Source organism: Zonotrichia leucophrys, chromosome 13 (genome assembly GCF_028769735.1).
Source record: "Zonotrichia leucophrys gambelii isolate GWCS_2022_RI chromosome 13, RI_Zleu_2.0, whole genome shotgun sequence".
Taxonomy (NCBI): Eukaryota; Metazoa; Chordata; class Aves; order Passeriformes; family Passerellidae; genus Zonotrichia; species Zonotrichia leucophrys.
Genome location: NC_088183.1, coordinates 7,221,021 through 7,238,616, shown reverse-complemented (window position 1 = coordinate 7,238,616; position 17,596 = coordinate 7,221,021). Strand labels below are relative to the sequence as shown.

The following is a 17,596-nucleotide window of genomic DNA, read 5'->3' as shown; positions in this document are numbered from 1 at the left end:
TCTCAGGTGTAAGTTCCACAGCAGTGACCAAATCCATTTCAGGAGCCATTTAGCCTATGTTCATTGTGTGATCATCCAGAATCCAGTGCTTGGACTCATGGAGGAGAGGGAGAGACGTGTGATGACACTGTGCTTCCAGCAGGATGTAGGTTTGCAACAACCTCTAATAAACCCCCTCTCTGACATTGAGACTGGTCCCTCAACTGGAAGGCAAACATGGAATTATGTTATTGACTTTGCTGTGTAAAGAGAAGAGCAGCACTGATTTTCAGTGCAGAAGCTGGTCAGATGCTGATTGTTGGGAATTTGAGGCAGAGCTATTAGGAGAGAAGCATTTGTGTAAAATGAGTCATGCCCAACTCTGCCTTTTTTTTTTGTGGATTAAAAGAAAGAAGCCTACAGAAAACAAAATGATTCACTAATGAATCTTACTCTGTGCAGATCCGTGCAAGAAAATGCATGAGAAGGTAAAACCAGAGACAGAGCAATCTCCAGTGTAATAAAGGAAGTTAAAGCCAACCCTTCCTATTGCTACTACATTAACTACATAATGAGGTGGAAAAGAGCCAATTTCAAGCACTATTCCCTTTGCAAACAGAGGGTTTCACTTAAAGAATGAAGCATATTAAAGCAATTTTCTTTTTTAAATGAGAAAAAAATGGGTAAATGCAAATCGTTTTCTTAGTTGAAGATGACTTCTTGCAGTCTCGCCTATTTTTCTGGCAAACAGGGCAGTCCAAAACAAGTGCAATTTCCAGGAGAGGGAGCTTAAATTTCTTGCAGTAAAACATTCCACTGCTGTTTTCAGCAGTTCTTTGAAACAACTGCTGTGGATGCCAAAAAAAGAGCCAGTGTGTTCCTGTGGGCTTAACACATCTGCAAGTCAATTTTCCAAGAAAAGACTTGAAGATCTTCTGTGGGTATCTGTAACTATTTTATACTGGGCACCAGTGGGCACCTCTCTGATCTCACTTGATGCTCCAGTATCTACCAAGTAACCCCTCATACTGCAGCAAGGCTGGGGTGCTCAGTTCTCCTCACTGTCCTGGGGTCCCATCAGGAGGGGGTTACTGATTTATTTGCATTCCCCATCACACGCAGCCTGGCTCGCTCTGCTCCATCTGTTTGAAATAATTGGTTGCAAGGGATGAACTGAAAGTTCCAACACTGAGGACTACTCTGAGGCAGTAAAAGTTTCTTCAGTGGAGAAGCAAGTGTTCTCCATTCCTGTGGTGACTAACACAGCACACACTCACCCATCTGTCTCCTGTCTCCAAGAGAAGCTGAGGTCAGCTTTCTCAGTGGGAAATTAACTGCATTGCTTTGAGTACACATTAGTGTTTTCAGAACCCTCTTTTCTTGGTCCATCTTTCTTCTCAAAACTATCTATTTATTTCAATATTTAACCATTCCCTTCCTTTCCTGACACAATAAAAGATCATTCCAAGTTTTACTCAGATCATCTCATTAGCACAGTGCAAGCAAAGAGAAGACCTGCTAGGCTTGTGCTGGATCCTTGGCACAGAAGCCAAACCCAAGAGCAACATCAGCTTGGTTGGCAGGGGCAGCTACCAGGCTCTTAACCTCTCTCCAAGAAAAGAAAAAAAAGGAGGCTCAGGTGCTGCAAACCTTGATGTTAGTCACTGCAGCAAGCAGATGGACTCAAACATGTGATCTCCCTGCGTGACTGACTCCGGGTTTTATTTCTACCCTGTGGAGAGCAGTTAGCTACTTCAGCCGACATAAATGTCTCCCCAGAAGAGTAATATTTTTAAAAAATGGAATAACAAAAACTGATGATAGATTTCTGAACTTTGCCTGGATTCAGAAGCCTGAGGCTAATGGTAGAGCTGACAGAATTGTATACAAGTAAATAAATTGTCAGCTGACAGCATATGTTTTCTTTCAATCTACAGAATGCTGGGCAGAGTTAAGCTTTGCACAGTTATATCTTGTCTGCATGGTTTACTACAGCAATTTATGGAGTGTCTGTTACTCCACAGTAAGACTCTGAACCTCCATGTGCTTAACTTTACACACTGGAGTTATTTTGTGGAAGGTAATGTGACCATAGCAAGGGGCTGCATCACCAAAGCCTCACAAAACTGATAGAAACTTCCCTCTTGTTGTTGAAAACTCTATCTGGTTTTAAATAATACACTGGGAGCAGTATAAATTATTCTATTTCCTTTAGGATTCTGCCAAAATAGTAGTTTTCTGACTGGGAAGGTCCAGGAGAATATGTTATTTTTTTTTCTTTAAACCCAGCAAATATTAGTTTGCTGCCAATTAACATAATAGTTGCTCAGCATCTCCACTTGCACAAGAAGACATATTAAGAAGTTTTCAAAATGGCAGAACCTCACTCTTTTGGCAACTTAGTTCATATGACCACAGGCACAGAAAAGCTTACAAACATTTACATAAATATATATGTATTTACATAAGTATATGTGTATTTATATATATATATATATATATATATAACATTATCTGTACACATACATAGACATGTATAGACAGCATTAGAAACTCTCATCTTCCCTTTCAAAGGGTAATGTCTGGGACATGCAGGACACAGCCTGGGTATGCAGACACACGTCCCTTCCCATTCTGCCTGCCAAAATATCCTCCAGATTTCACATCTCCCACGTGGCTTGCCCCTTGACCATCAGTTGGGAAGGAGGCAGCTGGACTGGATTCTCCTCCATGGCATCTTGCTGGATTTGGGATCAGTTTTCAGTTATGTGAACACCAGCCCTAGGTGAGAACATCCACGCACCGCCTCCCCAGCACCACTTTCATTCCTGGCATCCCGTCCCCTCAGCTGCAGCAAAGCCAGGATGTTTCTGTGACACATCAGCAGAGTTGTGATTGGTTTTGAGCTTAAAATAGGCCCTGGGAATTAGTGGTATGAAATCATGAAAACTGCAAGTCTCTAAAGTGGGAAACAAATGAATCTTTCTCAATCAACATCTTTAATTGCTTATGTTTCTGTACTTTTCTTTTCTGGCATGATTCCAAAGAAAATAGGTGATTATGTTTGAAATTATTTTCCATTTTTCTCAAGTGCTGATGAGTTATCCTGGGAGATGTACCTGAAGGGAAGCTGCCCCACAGCAACTGAGTCCCAGCTTTGGGCAATAAATGCATTTTACAGCCCCATGCATTCAGGCAGGAGCCTCTGGTATTGCCCCAGTTGGTGAAGAGAGTGAACAGGGGAAGGCAAAATCAAGTGCAGAGATGAAAAGGAAAGGAACAGATGTAAAAGCATTGATCTGATGTACCTGTATTAAAAACACCAACATCTAATAAATACACTGGTCAAATGCTGAGCTCAGACACATAAAGTCAGCTATATAACCTCCAGAACTCATACTATTTTAAAAAACCTACACCATTTAGTTCAGACTGCTGAGCTTTATCTAATAAAATGGTTTTCATTTTACATCATTTTCTCAGGTTCTTCTGGAAGGTGGCAGCAAGTTTATTTATCAAAAAACTGGGACAGCTCCCTTGAGAATAAAACAGAGTCCTATCATCTACTTCAGAATGTGCACATACTCTCTTGCATCTCTGCAGAGCTCAAAAGCCTGGCTGTCTGCACAGCTTGCTGAAGCCTTGGATCCCAAGTTCCAGTCCAAAGAAAATTTTTACAGCTGAGTTGCATAATATCCTGACAAACTGTTTATAATGGAAGCACTGACAGATCCTTAACTGTAGGGTTACAAATTCCTTTTTTCTCCTCATTTCTGTTCAAGTACTAATATGAATGAAGAGTGCAGGGAAGAGGGTGATGCAACAAAATGGAATATAACTTTTTTCTTTTTCAGTTGGGAGTCATGAATATTTTTAATATAAAAATCAAAATAGAGAAAAGTGCATCCAAATAAATTGTCTAAAATTTTGGATTGTAATCTAGTTTTTTTAAAAAAAAATTTAATCAGAAACAAAGCTTTTGTAACAGGAATAATTTAAAGAAGAGAAAACCAGAAGGGAGTGGTTTGAATAGAGCGTGACTTGCTGGGGAATTAATTTAACATCACTTTTTCATAAAAAAGACTTTTCAAGCCATAACAGCAGCTGCTAATATGGTTCATTTATCGCATCAATGATGTCATACACTGGTTGTAAAAAAACCTTTCCAAGTAGCGACATCTTCCTCTCCCCCTCAGTCACTGCATCCAAAGCCCAGGGAAGCCAGATTTTTTTCATCAGACTTCAAAGGATTTGGAGCTCAGACCCAGAGTGAGCAGAGTGTGATCTCCAGGGAGGAGAACCAGGAGTGGCTCCAGCGCGGTGGCTGCGTGGCCAGAGCTCTCTGAGCCTTTGCCACCCCACACATCCCTGCACTGCTCCTCGTGCCTCCCTGGGCTCTCATCAAACCTGCACATCCGCCTCCACAGATCTGCCCTTCTCTGCTCACAGCCCCTCTGGGCTGCCGTGTGGGTTCTCTCTAGCTGGCACTCAGCTCCCACATCCATCCCTTCCCTCCGGGAAGCTCCAGGGCCGTGGCTTGGATGTTTCTCCAGCTCCCACTGCTCTCTGTATTAGGGAGGCCAGGCAGCACCATGGCAACATTGCTGGTCCAAGCAAACACCCTGACCTCAAAAGAGTCATAGGAGAGAGGAAATTTCCCCATTTTGGCTTTGCCACAGAGACTTGTGTGGGGCAGATCCTGCCATGACCTGCCTGAGGATGGGGTTTAATGGTCACAGAGCGGCCAAGCAGGACACACCAGCCCTCACCCCATGTCCTCCCCTCACACTGCTCAGAATCACAGAATATTCTGAGTTGGATGGGACCCACAAGGATAGGCAAGTCCAGCTCTTGAGTCAATGGCCCCTACAGGGACCAAACCCATGTGCTATTCACACCAAGCTCCAACCAGCTGAGCTAATTCTCAGCACATCACTTGCCCTCAGGAGTTTGCCCCACATCTTAGCAAACCTCAGGTCCTCCAGACAGGGTCTCCTCTTTCTCCTCTTGATTTTGAGGGGAACATCCCCAGCTGCACACAAACACACATGAACACACACAGGTGTGTGGGTGCACAGCTCTCACCTTCCCTGGTGCACACATGGTCCCGTCCAGCGGAGGCCCTTTCTTGGTTTTGCAGAAATAGGGGTTCTCGGGGTGGCTGCACCACAGCTGCTTGCAGGGATCAAATGTACGGAACTGGAACACACAAAACAAAATCAGAGTGGATGATGTTTGAGAGAGCTCCCACTGGAAACTGCAACAGGAGCTGCAGATGGGGGGGTTCCTTTCCTAGGTGTAAAATTCCAGCTGTTGGTGCTGATCCCTGAGGAGCACCGTGATGTCTGTGGATTGAATATTTGAGCATACAGAATCATGACTCTGAGGTGAGATCCCATCTGCATGAGATGGAATAAAGTCAAACAAAAATAGTTTTACACAAATGACCAACCAGTTTGCTCAGGCAGTGAGACACACACTGCCTTTTCTTACAGCTTCTCCAAATGGGGCTGCTTCCTTTGGCAAACAAAGCAAAAAATCCTTGTGCACCCATGGGAGATGGAAATGAGCTGCTCAGACTTCAGCTCAGCTGTTGTAATCCCCTTCTTAGGGGGATGGAAATTTGAGATGAGGTCCCCAATCCAAAGAATAAATCAGCATTTTACCTACAATGCAAAGGCTTCTGTAGGATAGGATGGGAAGCACCCACCACAAAACATACTAAATCATGATGTCTGGACATGCTTTTGGCTATTCTGAACAAAGAAAAATAGAAAGCCTCCATCTCCCAGGCTCTGCAGGATGGCTGTAAGAAAAGATTCTCTTTGGCTGGGACATTCTTCCAAGGCAGCTTCAGAGGGAATTGAGTAAAGACACAACACTACAGCTCATGCTGTAAAGGTCCTCATCCATTATCTAGGGACACTGCTCGGCTCATATATTCCTGCAGATGGGAATGAAAGCAGAAATGTTATGTGTCAGCAGCTGCCAGCAGCTGAAAACATCTCTTTCCATTTAATATTTAGTTCTACTTGAGGGGCTGGAGGTGGGAGACACAGCCCTGCTGCAGAAGACTTTATTTTCTGAGGCCAGTCCGCTGAGAATAGCAATAAACTTGCCTTGCTTTAAACTTAGACTTTGCCTCTTATTTTCCTCATACACAAGAGCCAGCCGTGTCACAAGAGCCCTTACAAGTTGCTTTACTCGCTGTGATGCCTATTTTCTCTTGCAAGGTATCAAAATACATCACACTTTCCATAAAATTGGATCATAAAAGCATGCTGCCCTGTGCTAGCACTACGAGATGTGGCAGCAAATCCATCTCCTTCACATCCGGGTGGGAGTTTTGTAGCAAAATAACCAGCTGCCAGCAAGAGGAGGCTCAATAACACAGCAAGTTTGTTTGCTTGACAACTACAGATATTTATGAAACTGCAAAATAATTACTTCTGTAACTCCAGTTAGAAAAAGACAAAAAATAAGAGATATTTAGAATAACATATATGTCAACATCCAGTTGTTAATCCTTGCTTACAGATAAGAAGGCACAGCATCTTTCACTGTGGGCTTCACTACACTGTCCCTTTTAAGGACATTTCAGAGACACTTAGAGCACGCCTGGATGAGAAACAGCAGCAGCTAAAGTTAAGTACTCACAGCTGTGCACATCATGTATCCCAGCCCGAAGTCAAAGCGGCACTGCTCATTCATGGAGTAGTGAATCCCTGGCAGCTGTGGAAGGGAGGGCCAGTCGTGTTCGAAGGGATCATCCCGCAGACAATCGTAGGAGCTGCAACAGGCAACAATTACAGGAACAGATGGGGCTGTGAGGCTTGCACAGTGTTTGTGGTTTCGTTGCCTTTTTGTTCCAAACAAAATAGAGCCTGCAATTTCTCAGATCCTGATCCTGAAGAGCAGCTAATATCACAATTATGGTCACATTCACTTTAGCATGTCGTATCTACCTTCAATGGATTCTACACATCTTTTTTTGAAGCCCTTCCATTGTAATTTCCATTTAGCTTGCAGGTAAATTCCTATCCGTCTCCAGGCCCCTTATGTGAAAAGAATCAAAGGAAGAATCCACATGAGACCAGGAAGAAAAGAAAGTTTAATTAATTTTCCATTTGCGGAATTTCTTGCTGCCTGCAGCTGTCTCTCAAATGAGGTTTCAAAAGCAGAGGCCAGGGTAACCAGCCCAGAATACCACTGAGCTTACAGCTTCCCTGTGTCCTCCCTGAGAAGCAGTGACTCATTTACAGACTTCAGTAGGGTTTGTTCCCTCTCTCTGCTTCTCCTCATCACTCCCAACTCCATCCATAGTTTAAAATGAGTTTTCTTTCTGTGTGATCAATGTGGAAGTTTCTCCTCTTCTCCTAAAGAGAACAGCCTGTAGAATTACATCTGACCAAGTCATGCCAGCTCAAGGCCTGATGCCAATCCCACCAAATGGTTAACACAGTGTAAGAACTGGTTTATTCACAACACCAACCCAGTCCACAGGATCTCTGAAATGTCTCCCAGTTATTTAACAGACATGAGGACACCATACACGAGCCTATCCTGGCAATCATTAAGGTTGCCTTGAAGTTACCAATAGCTGAAAGCAGAATTTTGAGGTTAGATTTACTTCAAAGCAAACCATCATTCTGCTTTGTTATAAGACATTTTATAAATAGTTGTATTTAAAAGAACATAAAGCAGCCCTCTAGGCCAGATGATTTTTATTTAATGGCTAAAGCTCTGGAGGATCTTGCTAATTGAAACAATCACACTTCCCTCACAATGTTTTTATTCTTTATTGCCACGCCTAAGATATCTACAATAATAAAAATACTGACAAAAAGACTGACTCATGTTTACTTCATGTATTTTGCTCTACTTTTTTCCTACTCATTTTCAGCTTTTGCTGGTTATGGTGGTAGCTTTCCCATATTTTTTGTAAAATTTGCACATAATAAGGGGAGGGTTTTTTCTGTAAGGAGCAAAAATAAAAGGTCATAAACAACAGAATTTGTCAGGGAACTCTACACAGATCTAATGCCTGAAGTGTCAGGTCCAAAAAGGAATGCAAGGGGCATGGATGAAGCTGTTTAAACAGCTTTTGCATTTAAGGTACTGAAAGAAAAATTAACAACTGAAGACCTGATTCTGGAACCATGTATGCTCTTCAGATATCTACTAAAGTCAAGAAAAGCCCTGAGCACTTGAAGGGCAGATTTTCCTCTCTAGGCAGCACCATCTTGTCACTGACAGATATCATAAGCAACAAATGGCAAGACAGACACGACACTGCTGGGTAGCCAAGGCAGCGCTCAGCTAGAGATTAGAGTAGGGAGGGAGGAAAGTTTGCAATGAGATTCATAACAGGGCCTTCCATCACCCCTGAGAGGACAGCAAATACACCCTCAATGTCCAGAAAACAAACAGACATAAATGAAATGAGAATAATTTAGAATGGGTTGATATTGCATTTGCGGGGTGCCCCAATGAAGGAAGGAATGATGAATCTGACTCCATGCTCTCAGAAGGCTAATTTATTACTTTATGATACTATGTTATATTAAAGAATATTATACTATACTAAGGAATACAGAAAGGATACTTACAGAAGGCTAAAATGATAATAATGAAACCTCATGACTGTCTCCAGAGTCCCAACAGAGTTGGCACTGATTGGACAATGAGTGAAAACAACCCACATCAAAAACCAATAAAACAGTCATCTGTGGGTAAACAATCTCCAAACACATTCCAAAGGAGCAAAACACAGGAGAATCAAATGAGATAAGAATTGTATCTCTTTTCTCTGAAGCTTCTCAGCTTCCCAGAAGAAAAATCCTGGGTGAAGGGAGTTTTCAGAAAATGTGAATCTGACAGGCTGCCATCAAAGTGAAGGCGAGAGGCAGAAGCGTTCCCTCAAGGAGGGCCAGGGCTGCCCAGTGGTACTCACTGGAGGGAGCGGTACTCACTGGAGGTAACAGTACTCACTGGAGGTAGCAGTACTCACTGGGGGATAGCAGTACTCACTGGAGGGAGCAGTACTCACTGGGGGTAGCAGTACTCACTGTAGGCAGTGTAACTCACTGTAGGTAGTGTCACTCACTGGAGGCAGTGTTACTCACTGGAGGCAGTGTTACTCACTGGAGGTAACAGTACTCACTGTAGGCAGTGTAACTCACTGTAGGCAGTGTTACTCACTGGAGGCAGTGTTACTCACTGGAGGCAGCGCTACCCACTGGAGGCAGCGCTACCCACTGGAGGTAGCAGTACTCGCTGTAGGCAGTGTTACTCACTGGAGGTAGCGGTTCAGCTCCTGCTGGCTGCAGCGGGACCAGTGGAAGCGGTGGAAGGCTGCCTGCACCAGGGGGGCCATGATGCTGCCCAGCCGGACCTCGTCCCCACAGCGGTTCCCTTGGCCGTCGTGCTCCATTCCTAAACTGCCCCCAACAGAGACACAGAGGTGATGTTGTGGGTGGGCTCTGAGTGCTGTCCCTCCCCATGTCACCAGGGCTTGGTGCCAGCAAGGTTCTGAACTCCCACTGCCCTTGTTCACATGAGCAATTCATGGGGAATAAGGGTGAGGACGGAGCTAGAGCTGGTCAAGAGTAACTCCCACATGGAAGGATTGACCCTGGCGAGTACCTTCATGTCATCAGCCTAATCCACTTTCAAAAAAAACCTAAAAATGCCTTTTGTGGGCTTTGTGCACACACACATTTGTGAATTACTACAGCTAAATGTGAATCCATTTCTGAATTACTGAGCCTGCCCACCCTCCAGGAATTCTAACAGAAACGTTCCCAGGCTCTAATCTGGAGCTATTCAGGGCTTTATATAACTCTTCTAAAAAAATCACACCTTAGCTTGATTCAAAGTATTTTGCAACTGCAGACAATTGTTTTGCATGGAAATAAAGAAAGGCAGCACAGAGAACGCTAGTTCAGACAAGCTGCTGCTGTTGCCCAGGAGCAATCCCACATTGTTTAAATGTGAAACAGCCTGGAAAGCGGTGGATGCTCTCTAGAAAATTACCCCAAATTACAGATGGTTTAAAATTTCTTTTTGGATTTATTATTAATATATTTGATCCTTTCCTTTGTTAGAATCTTATACTGTATTTTTAATAAGCACTATTGGACTAATGTGGGCAATATATGTCCATAGTTAAACCAAATCAACACATTGGGGCTGAATATGACTTGAGGGATTACAAACTTTCTGCAGTCTCTTTTAAAGTCCATGCTGTGTTCTTTTCATTCCTAATTCAAAAATTCTGGAATCGAATACTATCTGAGTCTCAAATAGGTGTCTCTGTCTAACTAAGAGATATGTTTATGGTGATTTCAATAAATTTTGGCACTTCATTGTTTAAAAAAAGAGAAAGGGCCTGCAGGCTTTCTCAGGAAAAACAGAATAGATGGAAACTGTTCAGAAAAAGCCTTCTGGTACCTGTTATTCTACCAAAGAGAAAATGGGAAATCAGTGGGAGTTCTCTGGAGGGAGAACAGAGAAACTAAAAAGATCTGGGAAAAGCCAAAGCTCTGACAACTGCTGCTCAGGCATCGGTTCAAATCACGTCAACAGGTAAAAGGATTACATTTTTTATATGAGATATATAGAACAGTTGGAACTGCAGTGCTTGGCACCTTGCTTCTATACAGTATTGTTTCCTTTATCAGCACTAACATATACAGATTATGTGCTTATTTAGTATGGATTGCTTGCAAGAATACTGTGTTCCACTGCCTCAGTGAATTCATATTTCTTTATTATGGGTACTTTTTATTTCCGCCAGGAGACTATAATACATCATTCAATCTAGTCCCACAGCAGCCCTGGAAGATATTTTGGTATTATTTTTTCCCATTTGAAAATCCCAAAATATAAAGCTTATTTAAGATCATAAAAAAAGCTTTGTGAGAGCTGAGACTCAAAACCAGAGCTCTAAACTCTAAATATTGTTTCTTAACAACAGTTGCATCTGTTCAATGTCAACAGCATTTGTTAGTACCAAAAACCATTTAAGGCACAACACAGATGTCCAGTTGTACTCACACATGTCCAGTTTCATGAGCCACCACAAATGCAGATGAAAACCCATCTTCATGGTTGAGAGTGCAGCTCCGGACAGGATGGCACATCCCAGTGACGGGGGCATAGCCTGTGAGAAGCACCAAGGGTTTCAGAAAATGAACAAGTACAGAAAAATCAGCGTGGTGGGAAGTTCTAGGGTGAGCTCTTTCCTTTGTTGTGACTCAAGTATAGTTGAAGTGGTCCTCTGCCCCCAAACTTTTAATGATGTGCTCCTTCATCTAGGAAACAGGCGAAACCAGCCTTGAACAAATGAAAACTTCCTGGCTCACCAAGGAAATTCTTGTCACCTCTTGGACTGCCCTACAGTCGCCTTTCCTAAGTGCATAAGACAACAGAGGCAAAGAGCACCACGTGCTGCTGATGGAGGAGCCCAACACCACCCCTCAGGTAGCAAAGCCCCATCCCTGTGTTGACAGCAGTTCTGGCCAACTCAAAACCAATGGGAAAGTTCTGAGATTTCTCCCATCTGGTGAAAAACCTGATCTCACAGGAGGCAGAGGTCTCAAAAAAGGAAAAAGGGGACAGTACTTGGCCCTGCTGTTCCAAACCTCTCCATAACAACATTTCTTGCAATTTGGCTGTAACACAGCAACAGCTTTGAAACTTTTAAAACACAAAATCTATTATTTAATCTTGGGGCATTTCCAGGACTGTTTACATATGTATCCCATTTTCTTTGCTTCAGTGAGAACACAAAAATGATCCAATAGATAATCAGTAAGAAAGAATCAAATAACAAATAAAGCAGCTACAACTGAGAATGGCCCAGCACAGAGCTCTTGGGGAGAGATAACACTGAGCACAGCTCAGCAAAAGATGTACAGTTAAACTTCACGTGGTTAGCCTGGCTCATTAATAAATGCAAATGCAAACCAAAGCCAGGCACACACCTTGCATGCCTGATGGACCAAAATCCTGCCTGGTGAGGAAGATGGCGTGATCATGGTACTCGGCGTGCCCCGTGTCGGGTTTCTGCTGCAGGTAGGCCCAACGACACACGTTCTCCAGGCTTTGGGAGGGGTTCCCAATCTCTATCAGACTCATGGACTGCAGTCACAATGGGAAAAAAATTACACCAAGAGTTATTTATTAGAAGTGTAGGCAATTTTTTTCCCAACTTTTTCAGGCACTTGACTAAGCATCCCATTTCCATTACAAGTTTGTTCTTAATTAAGAGATACTTACACTTCAGAAACAAATTTTACTGGATCAAGGAAGCAATAGAATAGCTAAATTCATGGTTAGATTGCGAATTCTGCATTTATGAGATCTCAGATGTAACAAAATTTTAAAAATAGACAAGAAATAAAAAGATGGGTATTTTAATGACAAAACTGATACTGGGTTGGGCACTCTTATTATTTCTATGCAACCCTGGCATCAGTTTACATCTCTTTATCATCTCTTTATCATCACTTCCAGACTGGATACACAGTTCCTGATGGAGCCCACGTCCCTTTTGGAACCACAACAGACTCAACCAGGACAGACTGACCCAGTGTGGGGATGATCAATGCCTAATGGCCAAGAAAAGCCTATCACAACAACTGCAGAGAGCCAGCACCGTGTCCTGTCCATCACTGCTTTTGTCATGAAATGGAGATGCTTAGGCTGTTCTGGCAGACCTTGGCACATTCTTGGATGCTCTGTTGGTGTAAAACCAAGTCCACTTTTTCAGCTGTACTTGAACCATTACTTCCAGAAATGGACATTCTCAGTGACTGTCTTTTAAATTGCATTTTCTTTATCCCATTACTCATCTGAAGATCGTTCAGAAGGTAGAACACAACTTCCCACTGAGGGATGCCATTCTCCATGTAAACCACAGGTTACATGGGTGGTGCACTGACACAGCTTGGCTGGTTCCAGTGAGCTGAAGTGTTAGGTGAGGTGCAAAGAACAGTTCTCTTGAGCAAGGAAGAGAAAGGTATTTTAAAATCCAACTATTACATTTGCCTCTTCTTTTTTTTCTGGTTTTTTTTTTTTTTAGTAGTACTTTCTTAGGAGCTCTCAGCTAATTCTGCTTGATACTGCGCCCTGCTAAGACTTTGTAAAGCTTATTGTATGTGGGATACTCCAGAATGTATGACTAACTGACCTGTCCCAGGACTTCCAAGATTTGTAAGAACTACAGATGTGAACCCTGGCTTTTCATTTGCAAAAATTATATTACCATGACAACACTGTAATCATAACAAAACCCATTACAGTTTAGATGCTATACTGTACTGCAAGCATTTGTCATTCCAAAATACTTAATGTAGAGCAAAACTTAGCCTATGCCAAAAATAAGAGAGAAGTAATACAATTCATGTTTAAATACAGATGTATTTGACGTGTCCTCTAATTGAATGCATGATGGAGTACATAGAGTATTGACTACATGAAAAAGAAAACCCTCAAAGGGTTGTGGAGGAACAACTGGAATTGATAAAACAAGTGTCTGCCAAACTGAGGTCTGATTTTGGCTAAACTAAGATATTACAATTCTGCAAATGTTCAGAAAAACAAATTTATAAACCAAATAGAGCACAGTTTGGACTCTGATACCACTGTGGAATGAAAAAGTTGTAATATAATCCTGTATTGGATCATACTGCTTCCAGCCATAATTCCCTTGGAAATTGAACTAATAACTGTATTTAAAATGGTGGGACAGTTGTGGTGCCTTTATTGAATCTTTGTATATTTATAAGAACATACTTAAACAAACTTTGAGTTACTAATACAGGGCAAAATCCTGGCTCTCCAAGAAAAATCCTAGTCTGTTAAAAGGGTTTGACTGTTGCTGAGATCTTTAATAACATCCATCAGTGGTAAAACAAAAACAAACAAGCAAACAAACACAAAACTTATCTATATCACCTTCACTCTTATTTCTCTAAAACTGCGCAAAAAAGATCAATTCCTTCAAGGAGCTCAATAAAAGTATCTGACTGCAAGACTCAAAAGCAAAGAATGCCGCAAAATGAAGTTGAGAAACCTCTAGTTTTCTAATACTTTCTGATGTTTGCTAATACTTCCTTATTTCATAATGACCTCCTTGTGTACATTCTATCAAATGAAAAATTGCATTATTTAAGACACAATGATCAGAAAACAATGAAAACACACACCCTATCAACATATGCTTTGTTTAAGGGTATCCAATTATTTGCAAAGAAGTCTTGAATTTGCATGATCAGCAAAAAAGCACAGAAAATAAAATGTCAATTATTTCCTAATAACCACTGCTTTATAGCTGCCCTCTGTCATCTCTTCCCTGCCCGCTAAACCAAGCCCTTGTTGGTGTTTATCACAAAAGCAAAATGTTTGTCTCTGAATGAACCAAGGGAGCAGGTTTCAGCGCTGCTCTGATTAACATCGAGTCTGCCAGGGGCCAGAGCAGTCTGGCACAGCAGAGCAGCAGCTCCCGTGGCTCAGGCCCTGCCCTGGCATTGCCATGAGTCAACAACTCCTTCACTGGATTCTGAGTCCATTCCAGGAGCAAAACCACAGGCTCAGTCCAAGAGAACCTCAATGCTTACTTATCAAAACACTGATTTTAGAGTTTGTCTTCAAGCAAATGAAGTTGGACCAAGTGGATAACGTGGAGCATGGTGGGGTTTTTGCATCTAACACAATAGGGAGAAAGAAAAAAAAACCCTTTCACATAAAAGGGGAAACTGAGAACACACAAGTCCTAGAAAATATGTTTTAGCTGACCCAACTTTTTGCCAACGACACAACTTTATCATAAAACTGAGCCTTACTGCTCTTTAAGCTGGGAAACAAGACATCCAGTAGGAAGCCAATTATTTTGAGTGTCCGTGTGCTATGAATGTAGCAAGTCTAGGTCCTGTAAGTGAGGAGGACTTCAAAGAGTGAGAGGAAAAACTCAGTCTGTCTGCTGAGTACTCCAAGTCCACTGAGCACTCAAGTCATCTGGTCACTAATCCCTTGTCTTTCCCCACTGTAATGGAACAGCCTGAAAAGAGAAACCCACTTGATTCCTAGCAAATTTTCACCTGAACATCCACTTTCTGCAATTTGCCAAAGACTTTCAGATCAGAAAGGCTCCATCAGTGCTAACAGCAAATATTGCATGTCTGGGGAACCATCAGGGAGTCAAGCTCACTGTGCTGTGCAACTGCACTGGCTGAGACTGAAGAACCACGAACACCATGGTCCTCTCCTGACAGCAGGCAATGCCATGGCCAGGGAAGGGAATTAGTGTTTCCCTCCAAAGAACCTCCAATGCTCCAGTGGTCTTTGGGTCAGAGACTTCTAAGCCAGGCATGCCTTTGTATAGAATTTTATCCACTTTTCCAGCTGCCTTGTCTTTACAGATAGATGCTGCTGTCCTGAAGAAAGGAGTCTGGGAGATTGTGGGACCAGGCAGAGCTTGTTAGTAGACAGGGCAGATGTCATATGTTTTAGAAGGATGTTGTCCAAAAATTACTCTTGTAGAGATATCAGATAACACTTAATAATATTTTCTTTTGGAAACCAATGTGGGCTTTCATCAGAGCCCAGATATTTTATTAAGTGGACAAAGCAAATAAGGAAGAGGAAAAGAGATGAGCTGTGTGCTGTAATAAGGGCTGAAAGGTAAAATCCCTCTTGTCACACAGCAAACAGGGGAAACTGGGGGCCAGCAGGCTGCACATGGAGAAGAGGTGTAGGTGTTACTCTTGGCCAGCAAAGGGCTCACACTGCCAGCAACCCACAGGTCCTGCAGCTGGCTGGGAGCTCTGACCTGGCTGGGAAGGACCTCTTTCCAAGCAGGACAGCAGGCCTGTGGAGAGCATTACTCAGCTGATCAGCAGGAAAACTGCCAGTGGAAAGAGAAACTTTCCTTCTCACAGCAAGAAAAGCAAAAATATCTATGAACTGCTGATGGAAACAGATGGAGATGTTGGCCAAGAAGTGGAAAGGGCTCAGCTGGGAAAACATCCCCCAGGCGAGGAGATACCACAGAGGGTGACGAGGACATTCTGCCCTACAGAACTAGCTGAGGCCTTTTCTCTGGGAAACTAAACATCTACCTATGCTGCACATTTCCCTTCCTTTTTTTGATTCTGCCTTCATTTCTTCTTCACTCTCTTCCTTCTTAGATGGAAGCAACAACAACCAAAAACAAAACCAAAAAAAAAAAAAAAAAAAAAAAAAAAAAAAAGAAGAAGACAACTGAGTTGCAATTACCGTTATCATTCATACAAAGAGGCAAAGCAGGGCAGTAAGAAGTGGTTGAAAGCCAGAGAGGTCTCTGAACCTTCTTATCCTTTGGGATGTTATCAGTTCTCTCATATGAACACACTGAAGAACAAGTCATTCATGAAGCTGTGGAAAGTCCTTAAAATACTTGTGGAGATTGGAGATTGTGGGGAAAGGAAGAAATAAGTATTTCTTTTTTCTTTAACAATGTCAAAGTTATCTTAGAAGAAAGCTGCAAAATTAGTCTACATTCTACCCAAGCCATTCAAGAATGTTCAAGCTGCCAGCCCATGGGAAAGACACACTGGAGTCACACACAGAATGGCAGCTCCCCTTAAACAAATATTTCATTTAACTGATATTTGGCAGCACTGGGTACAACTTTGCAAAAGTGATGATGAGCAGGTACCTGGTGATAAGAATATAAGAAATTTAGGCTGGTCAGAAGCTTGGGACCTTTCCTAACTCATCCATTAGGTGGTGCTCCAAGAGAACCAACGGAGAAGGCTTTGCAGCTCTTCAGTAGCTCCAGGAGGAGCAGAAATATTCTTAACATGACAGGCTTCAAACTATAGCAGGAAAAGTTGGACCACAGCAGTGCACACGTTCAGGAAACAATTTAACATATGACTTTCCCTTCCTGAATGTGTAAAATCTCTGCAAAACACACTGTTTACATTGCTTCTACTTGGCATTTCTATTGCTCATTGGATATTGGATTATAACTCCTATATTCTTCTTTCATCCTGAACAAGGCAAGCAAAAGATAAATAAATACAATTATTGAATGTCCATGGTAACCAAACTAACAAAAATAGCTCATTCAGCAAACTGTCATTTCTCATTCAAGGGATTTGTAAAGCTTTCTTATGGCAGCAGTTTGTAAACATTTTTCAGTATCTTATTCTGTATAAATGTAAGCAGATCAGGAGTACAAAGTACTGTTTATGCTATCAGCCAGCTCCACATTCTTCAAGGTCCCAACAAAACACACTAGGAAACTTTTTTATAAACTCTAAGTCTAATATAGAAATAAGGGAATTCAACAATTCACCCAGATAAAATTCAGGATGGCAATATCTCTTCTCTTTATCCTCATATGAAACATATGAAAACAGTGCAAAAATATGAACAGCTGCCAAAATGCTACATCATATGTAGGTCCTGGCCTTGCAACTCAGCCTGTGCAGAACTGGTTACTGGACATGGCCAAATGCTGGGGTCAACAACTCCATCTTCAGACACATCTGTAAGGTCAGGGCTTGATTCCTGCTGATTCTTTCAGGTCTTCTGCATCTACCAATGTCAGTGGAAAAAAAAGATA

General features: G+C 42.2%; 1 protein-coding gene across 1 annotated transcript in view; it reads right to left on the bottom strand.

Moving 5' to 3' along the window:
• Positions 1–17,596, bottom strand: part of ADAMTS2 (ADAM metallopeptidase with thrombospondin type 1 motif 2) — a 170,555-nt gene that overhangs the window by 22,813 nt on the left and 130,146 nt on the right. Inside the window, exons 6-10 of the mRNA XM_064725057.1 lie at positions 11,967–12,123; positions 11,038–11,143; positions 9,276–9,419; positions 6,637–6,769; positions 5,065–5,178 (exon numbers count right to left, since the gene is read on the bottom strand). Coding sequence (XP_064581127.1) covers positions 5,065–5,178; positions 6,637–6,769; positions 9,276–9,419; positions 11,038–11,143; positions 11,967–12,123 — 654 coding nt within the window. The remainder of the gene's footprint in view (positions 1–5,064; positions 5,179–6,636; positions 6,770–9,275; positions 9,420–11,037; positions 11,144–11,966; positions 12,124–17,596) is intronic.